This window comes from Bombus vosnesenskii, unplaced genomic scaffold, assembly GCF_011952255.1.
Source record: "Bombus vosnesenskii isolate JDL3184/JDL3185 unplaced genomic scaffold, Bvos_JDL3184-5_v1.1 scf7180000013340, whole genome shotgun sequence".
In the NCBI taxonomy this organism is placed as follows: Eukaryota; Metazoa; Arthropoda; class Insecta; order Hymenoptera; family Apidae; genus Bombus; species Bombus vosnesenskii.
Window position 1 is genome coordinate 506,549 of NW_022882977.1, and position 14,730 is coordinate 521,278.

Consider the following 14,730-nt stretch of genomic DNA (forward strand, 5'->3'; position numbering starts at 1 on the left):
GTGTTAGGTTGTCCGAAAAGTTTCTTTCGTTTCACGAGGAAATAATAGACGCACCGAGGCTTTTGGTTTTATATTATTTCGTCGAATTACGTACGATCGATTTGGTTCTGTCGAGACAAACAGCGCGACATTTCGCGTTTGTACGAAGCTGCATTGTCGTAAAGGACACGTTTGCGAAAGAAAGACACTTTGCGGACAAGCTAATATTTATCTTTCTAATTGTGTTGGTGGCGCAGCTTTCCATCGAAAGAAAGAAAATGAAAGAAAATTAATATTCGGGGTTGTCGGTTGACGTAGGACTGCGACATCAAATGTGCAGCATGGTAGCGGCGGCGCACTCGCAGCAACACGATATGATGGCGACAAACCTGTCTACGAATCTGTCGACGAGCCTCTCGTCGAATCTACAGGCAGCGATGCAAGCCAGCCAGCATCACCACAACAGCAACAACAGCGGTACACCGGTTATCGGGAGTAACAACGGTAGCGGCGGAGGCGGCGGGAACAACGGAAACTCGCCGCTAAATTTGGGCTTGGCCAGTCCAGGCTCCGGCGGTCCACCAGAGAGCCCGATGGAGAGTCCTCTGGCGAGTCCGCTCGGCCCTCTGATGGATCCTGGACACATACCTAGCAGCGTGGAAGTCGGCATCGGCGTGAGTGGTATGACGTACAAGCCGGCGCGAAGCTTCGTCAGCCCACGACCGGAGAATCTCTTCCAGGAGGACATCGCGGATCTCGTAAAGAGTCCTCACGGACTCAAGGACAAAGACAAAATTCCCGTTAAGCTGGAGCCGCTAACCGACTCGCGTTGCGAATAGTAAGCGCGACATGCTCGAAATCGAACGAGCTGATCGTTGCCCGTTGGATCGGCAGAACAGCGTCTCACTTCCATCGGGATCCTAACAAAAGGCTTCTCGTCGACGCTTCTCGCAGAGGCGAATCTGCGAGGAGGCGACGCTCGCTGTACGGATTATTCGAAAGTATAACCGCGGTGATCGATTCGTCGGAGCGCGATCGCGTAATCGACACGGCGGCGGCGAATCGAGCGCCGTGCTTCCAGCCTCGAACGGTCCGTATTCCGACCATTCGTCCTCGCGACGATACCGCAGTATACCAGAGCGATCTCGCGCGAAGATCGTTCGAGTTTTACAATCAAAACGGGGAGGGAGGGAGGGGAGGGGAAGGGAGGGGAGGGGAAAGGGAAATGATCGAGAGAGAAGGAGCCATGGGAAATGCGACGCCGAGTGGAGCAGCCACGATCGATGCTCGATCCCCTGATCCTCGATGATTCTCGATCCTCGATCCTCGAATCTCAAGCCAAATCCTCCCTACCGACCTCGAGCATCGATCGTGATCGCTCGACCGATTCCGACGCAGTCTCGAAGGCCGCCTATTTTAAGAAAACGTTCCGTAGCTAACTTTGTTCGATCGGAGCTCGTTACGAAGCAACCGACTGCGCGCGAAAGCGTGGACGCGAGTGTGCTGCACGGACACGCGCTTACACTCGAGATTTATATATCTATGCATATACGATAACCGTACGTTTAATATGCCAAATGTATAGTAATTGGGAAGCGATCTCGTGGCACGAGCCAGTATTCGCGTGGGTCGACATATACAGCTCGTCGGGACTCGCCGAACGTTGGAAGCAACTTGGTCCGTACAGACGGACTGAGAAAATACCGTGGATTTCTCGTAACGCGGTTCCACGTGTAGATCGCATCGAAACGCTGCAAAGCAAGACGAGACTGGTGGAATTACAGCCGTTCGTAAAACGGACGATCGATTCGAGAAACGTTGCGCTTCCGAAGTGAAAAAAAAAGAAAAAAGAATAATGAAAAAAAGAAAGAAAAGGGAAGAAGAGAAGAATAAAACGGTGAATAATCTTACGAAAGCGAAAGAGATGTACAAAATTCGCTTTGCGACTGTTCGTCGATCGAGACAACGTCGACGCTCTAAATCTCTACGGAACGAAAGAGAAACAAAAGTTGTTCGACTAGTGCGTACGCGTTAGCACGCAAAAGGGAAAACAAAACCGATTGCTGTACTTTATTAAGTGTAATGATTGCCTTCCTGCCATATTTGGGGTATGCCAAGTATAAAAATTATAAGGTTTAGAGATTAGGGAACGAAAAATTAATGACGACACTACCGTGAAATTCATTGAATTTGGAACAAGAGAAAATGTGGATAGACGCGCGAGCGCCGTGTGTGTGCGCCTGTGTTAACGTTGAAAGCGGACGAACGCGAGCATCTGACTGAGCGAATCGAACGTGTGAGCGTGATACGTGCGAGTGAATGTTTTTTTCGGAAAGATCGTGCTATTTTTCAAAATTTTACATGTTACGCGTACGACTTTTCGCGAGAACACCCTCGATCCTCGACAATCGAAGAACGACACGAGTCGAGTAGTCGTCGAAACGAACCGATTCCTCTACGGAATCGTTCGAATTCTAGCCGGTCGATCGCACGCTGTCAAGCCAATTCAGCTCGGAATTTCTTTCACAAATGATTCGCGTCTACTCCTCGATCGTTCTAGCCACGAACCGCCGTTCAGAGATTTCGTGCGACGTCTAAGTACGAGCGAGTTCGTATCGAACCTAGTCATCCTAGGAACAGAAAGAGGGGGAAGACAGAGAGAAAGTGAGAAATGAACAGGATGGGGAAGAATGAGAGAGCGAATGGAACGGAAGAGACAGAGAGAAAGAAAGGAGCGCGTGTGACAGAGAGAACGAAACTTTCTAAACAAGAAAAAAAGCAAATTTTTTAAAGTTGGCACACTGGTTCTGGAGTGACTCTTTGTAAGTATTAAAAAGTAAACAAAACAAAAAAAAAAAAAAAAATTCGAAGTGGCCTTCTGTAAAAGGAAAAGACCATCGCTTTTCGCTTTTGCTCGAAAAAAAAGAGAATGGGGCGTATAGGCTGTCCATCGTGTTATACGTTGTTTAGGCAACTTTTTGGAAAACGTTGTTCTCGCGCCACTCCCCTACGAAAGCTTTAAACGGTTCGTACGAAAGTTTCGGGAGGAATCGATTAGCAAGTTAATTATCGGCGATTAGAAAATTAATTCGGGAAAACTCTAAAACGCGTTATTCTTGATACGAAAGATTTTTGGGTGAAAATATTCGAGCGCTCGGTCGACGAGAAAAAGTGCGATCGGACGCGTTTTATTTTTCGTGAAAATCGGAACGACGCGCGAGAGAGCGATCGATTCAGGGGGAAAAAAATGAAACGGAAAAAGAAAAGGAAAAGAGGATCGCGAATTTAAAAGATTTTATTACGATTTAGGCTTAATGTGTTCAACGAGAAGGTAAATTTGAACGAAACCAGCGGCAGGGCGGAGCAAAAGAAATTCGTGAGTCAAAGCGAGGAGATGGGATTGGAAGAAGAAAGGAAGAAATATAATTCAAAGAGCCGCGAACGAAATTGCGAGAAAGAATTAGCCGAAAGACAGAGGGGTTAGGGAGAGAGTGTGCGAGAGAAAAGGATGGGGCATGTGAACAGGCGAGAATGTGGAAAAGATTAAAATTAATATTGTATAAAAAAAAAAGTAGCAAGTGCCTTCCAAACAAAAAAAATTTAACGTGTCCCGTAGACCGTGACCACTTGTACGTGATGAAAAGTCATTCGAAATTTCGCATCACCAAATGAATCATTTGCGACAGAAGTGGAAAAGAAATGCAAAAGAGAAAAAAAAGACGGAACAAAGAAAACCGGAAAACAAAGTACAGATGATAAAGATACAAGGAATTATTTGTGGGGACGTTGCGTAAAATAAACATTTCTTCTTAGTACGTACATATTCTCTTCGTCTCGTCTCGAAGTCTTGGCGACGCTGCGCGATTTCTGCGAAGATTAAACAGCACGGTTATAGTCGAGGATAGAATCAAAGGAGGAACTCGAATATTTTGCGAAAATTTTCTTTTTACTTTCAAACTGTACGATCGATCCGATCTCGACCGATTCGTATCGATGCCGACCGATAAAATTGATTCGGGTCGAATCGGATCAGTTCGGATCGGGTCGGGTCGGATCGGATCGGATCGGATCGGATCGGATCGGAAATTTTTCCTGTCGATTACGCAATGTGTCTACGAATCTTTTGTGTGCGTGTAGAGCGAATGTACAGAATCTACAAGCAAACCCGACAAAATTTCTGTTTTGGATCAACCCACCACCGGTAATACCCTGAATGGCATATTCTCGTAAACGTTTCTTTTCGATTCGCTTGTACGAAAGAACGGAAATGGATGGTTAAACGGAGAGTGGGGAGCTGGGGGAGGGGGGGGGGGGGAGGGGAGAGCGTGTAACTGAATTATCAGAGGGAACGGATATTTCGAGAATCTTTCGTTTACGCATTTTGATATATCTGTGAACAGATGAAGAAAAACAAAGATACTTATATTACATACATAAGGTATAAGTGAAGAAAAAAAATGCATCTAATACGCTATTATTGATATAGGACACAAAGTAAAGTAAATATATATGAGACAAAAAAAAAATATATATATACATAAATTGATATATTGACGCTATAAGATTGCTGCTGGATACGTTTTACGTTGAAGGAAGATATGATGATGCAGTTTTCCGTTCAAACGTCGTCGAGGACGAAACAAAAGTTCACGGGGAGAATTAAGTTAGACAAAAGTAAGGATCTTAGAGTCGAAGACAAAGTAGCTCTTAGAATTTTTATCGAGGCAACATAAGGACGGACGGGCGTGACGCTAGTATACTACTTTCGATAAAAACCTCCACCCATTTGTCCTCGTGGCTTGTGTACGTTTCACTCGCTTATCGATCGATCTCCCGAGTTTTCCATCTTCTCGATCCGTCTTGCGCGTACATGTTTCCCGATTTCCTAAGCGAACGTACGCTTTGCGAATCCGTGTGGAACGATGTAACCGCCAGTAAAATCGATCGAAACGGTGGAAAGTGGCGGCAGATCCGCATCTGTAGAAATACTTATATAGCGAGGATCCACGCGAGTCTCGAGAACGGAAGAGAGCGTGGAAAAGTTGGCGAGCGAGACGCGTTTGGCCGCGAGGCAACCAATACTCGGCTGCAGTTGTAAAACAAATTTTCAACGTTCGTTCTATGAGAGTTAAAGAATATGCGAAACAGGATCTGAAATGTATTACGCACGCGCCGAATCTTTCCTTTATTTTCGCCTTAGCTTCGAGATGTAATGTCTTATTATAATAACGATCGACCCGACATACGCGCCACACTTGTACACGAAAGGAAAAAGGAAACACCGAAGAGAATTCAAGCAAACCGTAAGAGTAAAACGATAATGAAGCGTAGTAATCCCCGTATCCGCGATTTACGACTAGTTTACAGGATGTAACACGTAACTGCGTTTACCGGAGGGACGTTACGACAGCGGAAGGAACGCGATCGAGAAACACCAAGGAACGGCCCGGTTCGATTCGCGTTTCTCTGCTGCGGTAACGGCTAAACATTCGAGACTAAACTAAGTGGCATCCTAATTTACAGAAACTATTAGTCGAACAATAGAAACCGCACATTTTTCGGAATCCGATTATTTAATCGTATACATCCCCGGCCGTGAGCCAATATCCGACACAACGCGTCCGCGAACACAACTGCACCCCACCACTTCACCCACTTACATACATACACGCGCACGCACACAGATAGACATACACACAGACACACACGGCCACGCACACACAGACACACACGGCCACGCACACACATGACACAAAACACGTACATGTGCTCATACACGTCTACGTACACGTCTACGTACACGTCTACGTACACGTCTAAGAAAACGTCTAAGAAAACGTAGACAGGGGGAAAACGGAAAGAGTTAAGTTATTGAATGATAGGATAAAGAGAAAGTAAGAAAGGAAGGTATAAGAAAGACGAAGAAAGTATGAGAAAAGAGTATAAGAAAGATGTACACGTACGAACGAAAGAGAAATAGCGACAGACAAAACAAAATTGAAAGCAAAGGAATATATTCTTGGAACAAGTACACTAAAGGAGAACACACAGTATATTACGCGACAAACATGCACAACCGCGCGTTCACTGTAAATAGAAAGGATGCAACATTATTATACGACAAAGTTCATCTTTATTATCGTAACCTGTAATATATTTATTTGTTCGGTCGTAAAGGTATTTTATATAATTTAAGATCCGAGCCTCTGTTTCATTTGAATTTGCCGCCATAGTGCGCTAACGAGGCATTGGTCGATGCAGTAACAGATAGAAAGGCGTTCTTTTGGTACGATAAATATTTTTGAAAGCGATTGCAAATAAAGTTGTGGAGCGCGTATGGCTTCACGTGACCAGTGTCTCGCGATAATTAGGAGCGAAATCGAAAAGGATCAGGTAATGCGATCTCGCGATCGAAGTTGATCGTAGCAATTTCCGACCAGCTCTTACCTCAAAATTTAGAATGTCTCCGAATCGTTATAACGGCTGTTACATACACGTTTCTATCGCCTTTCAGCTTCGATCGCCTGATTCTGCGAACCGAATTGTCTAACTGTCTTCGTTTCAGTTTCTAATCTCAATCGATTCGTTCGAAATCGTCGCGCAGCTTACAGTAGAAGACGCTCGCTGTCCAAGAACGACGACAAGCGCAAGTTTCTTTGCAGATGGCGATAGTTTGTAGTTACTATTGTTTCTATTTACATTAAAACAAAGTATTTCTTTTTCAGTAGATAGTCGAATTGATTAAACCGACACACTATACGAATAGTTGCGCGCGTGTCTTTAAGAAAACGCTCGAAATATGTGTGTGTACCCGTGACGAATCGCGAAGCGACGTTTGTTTCCGTTTTCTTCCAAACACCTCGGATACGAGGCTTTGGAAATAGTTTTCTTTAGTCACGGATGCAAGCAAAACCCGTCACCAATTACGAATTCCTCTTTTATTTATTACCGATTAGCATGTAAGATGACGTTCTACCAACATATGCTATAATTATAAATACACCTTATATATAGTGGAGTAAGCGTTACATTACCTACCTACCTACCTACCTACCTACCCACCTACCTACCTATCCGTGCTTGACGGGTGAAACAAACAGATGAATCACGCAATCATATATTTAAGTTGCTATTTGGCACATATATCTAAGTAATATACTAACATAAACAGTATGCAATAATAAATATGAGAAATTAAATATGATCTTTTTCACTGAATCGCACAGCAACCCCTCCTATATTCTTTATCTTTCGATGCACGCGATGTTCCAACGATTACATATTCTTGATAAAAACGAAGGTTCTGCACCAAAAAGACAATGAATTATTACTTCGTAAAGTACTAAGGCAGCAAATAAACAATGTTTTTTAATACGTCTATTTTTCTTGGAAATAATTTATTTACATTTCACGATAAGTTATCCGACTTCCGTGATGAACGTAATGTGTGTACGATCATACAAATGTTACAATCAGTGAGTAAAATAACAGCGAAAGATACAAAAAATACTCTAAAATGACAAAATTCAATTCTTTAAAAAATTGAAGGCGTACTCTTGTCAAAGTAAATCTTACAGTCTTGCCGAATTGAGGACGCAATTATACTTTCTCATGAACTGAAATTTTATTTCTATTAAGTTCTTGTTGGGCGGGCGCTTGCGCGGGTTGTGAATCTGCTTGATTTGAACTATGTTTTTGTGGCACGGCGTTCGCCTGAATATTTTGTGGTACTTGATTTACTATGTTTTGCTGTTGTTGAAAATTTGGAACTTGAGGTTGTTGTTGAAAATTTGGAGCTTGAGGTTGTTGTTGAAAATTTGGAGCTTGAGGTTGTTGTTGAAAATTTGGAGCTTGAGGTTGTTGTTGAAAATTTGGAGCTTGAGGTTGCTGTTGAACTAAAGGCTGATTTTGCTGCCCTTGTTGAACCGGTACCGCTCCAGGGTGTACTTGCTGAACAGGGATTTGATTTTGAGGTACCTGATATTGCTGATTCGATGGTAGCTGCCCTTGAAACTGTTGTTGCTGTTGTTGAGGAATTTGACCATGTTGCTGAGGAACTACAATCTGTGGCTGCTGTTGATACTGTGGATGACTTTGGTCTTGGAATTGTTGATGAAGCATATTTTGATTTGGATCTACTTGGGGAGGAACTAATCCAGGAGCAACTGGTCCTTGCCCATATTGTGATGGAAACTAAAAGATATCAATAAAATTAATTTTACAATATATTTACATTATCTAATTTTAATTTTTACTAATTGGACATGCTAAAATAATATCTTTTTAGGTTTCTTTTTATTATATTAGATTATTAAGCGTCAAAGAAAAGCTTTAAAACCATACTTTATATTTACTTTAAATAAAACATATATATATGTACTATATATCTTCTTTTTTGATAAACTAAGAATACTTACCGGCTCGGACTGTGCCGGTATACTACCTGGGTGTGGTGGTCGCTAGTAACAGCAACAAAAAGTGCACAAGCTAATTATTATCAATTACAAAACACTACAAACAATATGCTTTTTAAAAAACAGACAGATTAAATGAATGAATAAAACCTAATCACTGGTAACGTAATACACTACGGTATATGTATATATGTACTCCTTCCTATCTATAAATTTAGTTAAAATAATAAGCGGAAATACTATTATACGCATTATACAAATGTTTGTCTACAAATAAAAGCGGATTAATTGCTTACATAATGCTTTCTTTACAATAAACAATTTGTCACATCAACGTATCAACGTATAAACTGCTGCGGCTTCTAAGTTCATTACTCTGATCAAGCAAAAATATATATAATTAACCTTTCTTCTTTGATTACATTAGATACATTTTTGCAAATACTATGTTATGTAGAAGAGCATTAAAAAATTATATATAGGGTGTTTAGTGAAATGGTATGTACGGTTTTTGAAGCATTTCCGATAATGTAATAAAAAAATGTTTCGAACACAAATTGATTTGTTTTTAATCAGCTACAAATTGCAATACTTAAAATCGCCAAAAAATGCTTCTTTCTATAAAAAAATTTTTAATATAAAAAATAAACAATAAATAATAAATAAATATAAAAAAGATGTGTTGAGAGCACAAACGTGATTGTAAACATCTGATCTAGCGCCTTATTAAACCAAATTTCACATGTTAATGTTCTTATGAATTAATGAATTTAAAATTTCTGACTCAAGGTCATCTAAAGGTCATAATATTATAGATCGTTGTACTCGTCTTGATACTATGCCATTTAAGAAAATCAAGCTGGTCTTAATTTTTTTACAGAAAGAAGCATTTTTTAACGGCTTTAAGTATTGCAATTTGTAACCGATTTGAAACAAATCAATGTTTGTTACAACATTCTTTTTGTTAACGGTAATGCTTAAAAAATCGTGCACACCATTTTGCCGAACACCCTATATATGTATAAAAATGTAGAAGCGATAACGAAATAACTTTGATGCCACTTCAAAATTCCCAAGTGACAAATTCAAATAGCACGATTGCGACTGCTCCCACAACCTCCAATTGACTTTTGACTTTTGTCAACGACATTACTTCAATGGACCGTGCTTTAATCATGCTTCAATGACACCTCCTAACCTTCAATAGCACAACTTTGACATCCGCATATGACTAAGTAACATTATATACCAAAGACAATAGTCTTGGCATTCCCATAATTTTTAAGGCTTTCGGCACCACCAATGCAACCATATTACTCTAAGTGCCGAAATTAAGTAAGAATCGATCCAGTTCACTACCCAGTGATTTTTCTTTTGCCGCAACTTACATACATGTACATAATGTATACATATACAATATGTAAGATGCTCTTGCATCACATTAGGTGAAGTACATATATATATAATTCTTATTTTAAAGAAAAATATATACAAATTTTAACGGTGTTCGTTTAAAGCGGAAATTTTCCATATAAATTAATATCTTTTGAAATTATTTTTAACTTTCTCAGGTCATTAATTCATTCATAGTATTAATGGAAGATATACGTTAGAAAGAAACAAGTTAATCAAAAAGGATAAATAAGCATTGACAACGTAAGATGCATAATCATTGCAAAAAACGTAATAGCTGATCATAACAATGATTTTTACTATATTATACTTACCATTCCTTGGGCAATCATTTTCTGTATTTCCTCTTGCTTGTATCTTTCAAAAGCTTCAAATTCTTCCTGAGTGTAAATTTGTTGTTCATCCAATCCCTGCCACCCTTCATCTTGTTGAAAATTTGGTTTCTTTGTTTGTTCCAAAAATTCTTCATAACTACAACAATAACATGAAGTAACTGATGTTATTCAAAACATATAAAATAAATGTATATATATATATACAAACCTAATAAGACCGTCTTTGTTAAGATCGGCCTCATTGAATACATGTTCCCTCATTCTCTCCATCTCCTCAGCTCGCTTTAATAAATCCTCCTCAGGTGCTCCTTGAGCATAAAGTTTATCCAATTCTTTCAAAAATAAAGCTTTAACTTCATCTTGATCCCATACTTCATTACCATCAATATCTAGGGTATTAATTTTTATAAATTACACATAATTTATAAGACTATAAAATGAAAATATAATACCATGAAAGAAAAAAAATGTTCTGGGATTAAAGTCTTCGCTTTCCATATGATCTTGTTTTTCCCATACTTCCTCTAGTTGTTGTTTACTTCCTGGATGATGTACCTGTAAAGTGCAAAATGGAAAAGACAATGGAAATACGTGTATATCAGTAGAATACTAAATCACTTATATTTACAACTTACAGGTTCGTGTTTTTTCTGCTTTTCCTTCATTGCTTGCAGATCTTGTTCATACTTCTTTTTTTCTGCGTCGTTCATATCTATAATAAAACAGAATACATAAGAATATATTATTATCATAAATAATCAATACACATTTAATTTATAATAATTACGTTTTATCTTTTCTTGTTCTTCGTATTTCTTCTCCATTTCATGTTGTTTAAATTCCTCACGTCTCATCCTATCAGCTTTTGCTAAATCTTCAGTAGTCTGTATAAAAGAACAATTAACATATTTATGTCTGATAAACTTGTCTTGTACAATACTAATGCTGCATTACCTTAGCAATTAATTTCTTTAGATCCTGGATCTCAAATGTACGTGTATTAGTATGATCTAAATGTTCAGGTATTTTTAAATGTTCAATATCTAAACCATTCTTTAATTCATTTTCTTTTGTCGCAAGATGTCTTAATCTTTCTAGTTCGTCTCTCTTTATTTCATCTAATCTTGATCTAATATTATGGTTCACAAATTGTAGTTGATCGGCTATCTTTCCTGTCTAATGAAAAAATAAGTTACAAATACATATAGCAACATGAATTGTATTCTTTAAATTCAATTGTAATATAATATTATTTCTTTCAAATTACACGTATATCTGCTTTATCTGCTTTCTCCAACTTCTTTTGAAAATCAGGATCACTTTCTAACACCTGAACTACTTCCATTAGGTATCTGCGATATTCCATGTCTACCTATGTAAAAGACTTTTGCTATGAATATTGTTTATAAAATAAAAAATTATCTTTATTGTAAGAAACTTACCATTGGTTCTATGTCTTCAACTTCATTTTTATTATCATAATCTTTGCTTTTTTGATTAACGGGTGGTGCAACTGACCAGTAAACTGTCACAGTTATTAGAAGAAATAACAGGAAGTACTTCATCTTTCTACCAAAAAGAATTGTAGACCATAAGTAAAAATTATGAAAATATGGTAAAAACTATTAACCGATTGATTATTTACTGACAAAATAAGAATGAAAATAATACACGAATTAGTTGAAAATAATGTTATAGTATAGTCAATTAAACAATATGTTATCGATTTACCACGTTTCGTTGAAAAACTATGAACCACTAATGTAGCATACGCGCAACAGATGTTTCAATGAGAAAGCTGTCGTAATAGGTATTTACGCGGAAAATATATTGATTAAGTCGAGTCACATACTTGCATCACTAACAGTTGGGATAGCTCGAAATAACACTATATTCTCTTTATTTCTAATATTATAATTGCACACGCGAAAATTGCAACGTCAAAATACTCTTCACAAAAAAAAAAGCTATAAAAATGAATATTTCAGAAATATAAAAGTGAGAATATTCAGAAACTTGAAATCACACTAATTAAATGAGACCACATACAAAAAAAAAGTGCATATACAAAGAATTCTTCTCAATATTGCTGTTTACTGTTACTTTGATCGCCTTGGTGAAAGTATAAATGTGTAAATTTTCACCTGACACACAACGAAAGATTTTCTATTCTCACTTAAAACTTAACCAATAAATAACCGTGGATCCTCGTGTACAAGTAATCATAATTATATGTAATTAACTATCAGTGTTGAGATAAAAGTGAGAATATATTGAACATTATATACTTCACACATATATAAAAGTGAAATATATACCGATTATTTGAAAGTCCAATAATAATCTCGGCAAATAACAAAAATTACCGTGGTACGTAGTTGCAACGACGGGTAAATGGATAAAGATAACGACGTGATCTCGATAGCAGGATTATCACTGATATAAAATGCACTAAAATTCGCTTCTTGTATAAACACAACACGATACTGATAGTTATAACACCAAGCAACAACAGTTATAAGATTTAAACATACATTATATACAGTACATAGATGAGGAAAGACAGACGAACGCAATCGAATGTAGTACCGGTCAGTACCGAAAGGTACTGATTTATTCAAGATTATCTTTTTTCCGTCGATGTCTCATACGTTTACAATTATATTACATTGTAGAAGTCTACAGTTCGTGCGATAGATGGCAACACGAATCCATTTCGTTATAAGGGTTTCTTTCTTGCCTTTACCGATAGAAGTTGTATTTAAAAAAATTTACTTTATTACATTATCACGTGTTCCCACAAATATATACACATACGTACATCAAAATTACCAATAAATAGTATTTTTTTCTTTAACTTGCTGTTGATTTTCAACTGATGTTAATTCTTAGCAAATTCATTATATATGCAAACGCCAACCTAATTTCATCACGCATATATTGTATATCGACAATTTTTCGTTAGATAACAAACGTAATTGTATGGACAATAAAAATCAAAGTACAGAGATTAGAAACAAATGAAAATACATAGATACATAGAACAAAAATAGAAAAAGTTAGTTTAAATATGCAACACAATGACCGTATACTAAATTGACTTCAATTTTCACAAGCCAGATCTATATTAGCTTTTTTACGTCAGGTAGCAAATAAATTTAACATGTTCAAACATTATATACACTATCAATGACAAATTTATCATCAAGTAGATGTTACAGCAGTTTTACCTTGGCAAGTGGGAACAGTCTAAACAGGCGGTGAAAGGATCAAATGCATACATTGCAATAGAATATGTACATATGTACATATATGCACAGCGACGTACAGAATGTATGCTCACGTTTTGGGGGTCACTTGACCCTCTTACCATTCTCGTGACACATGCGACGTTATCGATTCAGTATAGTACCGGTTTGAATTAAAACCACCCTGTGCTAAATCAATGGCATATGCTTGTACAGATTATGACCACGCCCCGGTATCGATCGAAGTCCGCTTTGTTTAACAAAATTCTATAACAAACAATATAAAGAATAGAAAATTGCAGGTAATTTTTTTCTTGCTACAACGAGAACAGTAATTATATCAACCGAAAGAGCAGATGCTTACTCACTTATAAGGTAAATCTCCGTCCATGAGATATATAAATATTATTTTAGAATAAAGACAAAACTGAGGTATAAGAAGGAAGAGTGCATGAAATTTGATATATGCATGTATACGATCGAGATGAAAAACGTTAGGAATAGCATTTGGGTATCTGTTACGCAGGTAAAATAGATTGGACAAACTTAAAAGTGGCTTTAGAGCAAGCTCGTAGTACCAAGATTCAGAAATTATAATTTATTCGACAACGTTGAGCAAGATATACTTGAGACCGAGAGAAGGCAGAAGATAAAGTTAAAGGTATGTCGAAGAGAGCTAGCGCCACAGAAATACCATAGCATGTAATCGTGATCTCGCGCTGGGCTTTCAAGAGGAAAATGGCAGCAGGAGAGCTCGTGAACGATTGTGACCACCCCGTCGAACACTCGAGGAACCGTGAACTTTTGAATTCCTCGAACGGTCATTAGGACAAAAGTATACCTGTGTCTACGATCGTCCAGAGACCTGTTACTTTGGAACAATGCCTAGCCGGACAAGTGTTTTCGTATCTGATTGACCCATCTTTCGACGGAACTTCGACAAACGGCTAATTTTTCTTCCAGTTAACGACCTTGGTATACCTGACGTATCCGCCTTTTCCTTATTCGTCTCTCTTTCTCCTTCGCCCTCTTTATCTATTCAATTCTGTCTCTTCTCCGCCCCCTTCCCCTCCCCCCAGAAACGATCCGCAAGATCGTGCAGTTACGCGAACACTCCGTGAACTAATCCTCGATTTCTTACTCAGCTCCTTTTTACGGTTCTTCTTTGCCTCGGCTTGACAGCGTTCATTCATTAGGTGCAACCAATTATTTCCTGCCAATACGGAATTTCAACGTTGGCTTTTGTTCCTTCGAACGTGTCTGCTCTACGTGGGCGTTGATGTCTCTCCCTTGCTAAAGTACACAACTTCAGAGTCACGACAAATATTTTACTTTTTCTCC

At 38.3% G+C, this 14,730-nt stretch overlaps 2 protein-coding genes across 2 annotated transcripts in view; one reads left to right on the forward strand and one right to left on the reverse strand.

Annotated features, from left to right (window-relative positions):
- LOC117236083 (protein bric-a-brac 1-like) overlaps positions 1–1,144 on the forward strand; it is a 215,593-nt gene extending 214,449 nt beyond the window's left edge. Inside the window, exon 9 of the mRNA XM_033498730.1 lies at positions 298–1,144. Coding sequence (XP_033354621.1) covers positions 298–818 — 521 coding nt within the window. The 3' untranslated portion in view covers positions 819–1,144. The remainder of the gene's footprint in view (positions 1–297) is intronic.
- A 4,832-nt stretch (positions 1,145–5,976) lies between these two features.
- On the reverse strand, positions 5,977–12,308 carry LOC117236087 (nucleobindin-2). The gene is made up of 11 exons (XM_033498740.1): positions 12,239–12,308; positions 11,584–11,710; positions 11,409–11,513; positions 11,096–11,317; positions 10,929–11,025; positions 10,777–10,853; positions 10,594–10,696; positions 10,350–10,530; positions 10,121–10,277; positions 8,397–8,438; positions 5,977–8,172 (listed from the first exon to the last, which is right to left on the reverse strand). Exons 2-11 carry the CDS (start codon positions 11,704–11,706, stop codon positions 7,579–7,581), a joined length of 1,701 nt encoding a protein of 566 aa, XP_033354631.1. The 5' UTR covers positions 11,707–11,710; positions 12,239–12,308; the 3' UTR covers positions 5,977–7,578.
- Positions 12,309–14,730: the final 2,422 nt, after the last annotated feature.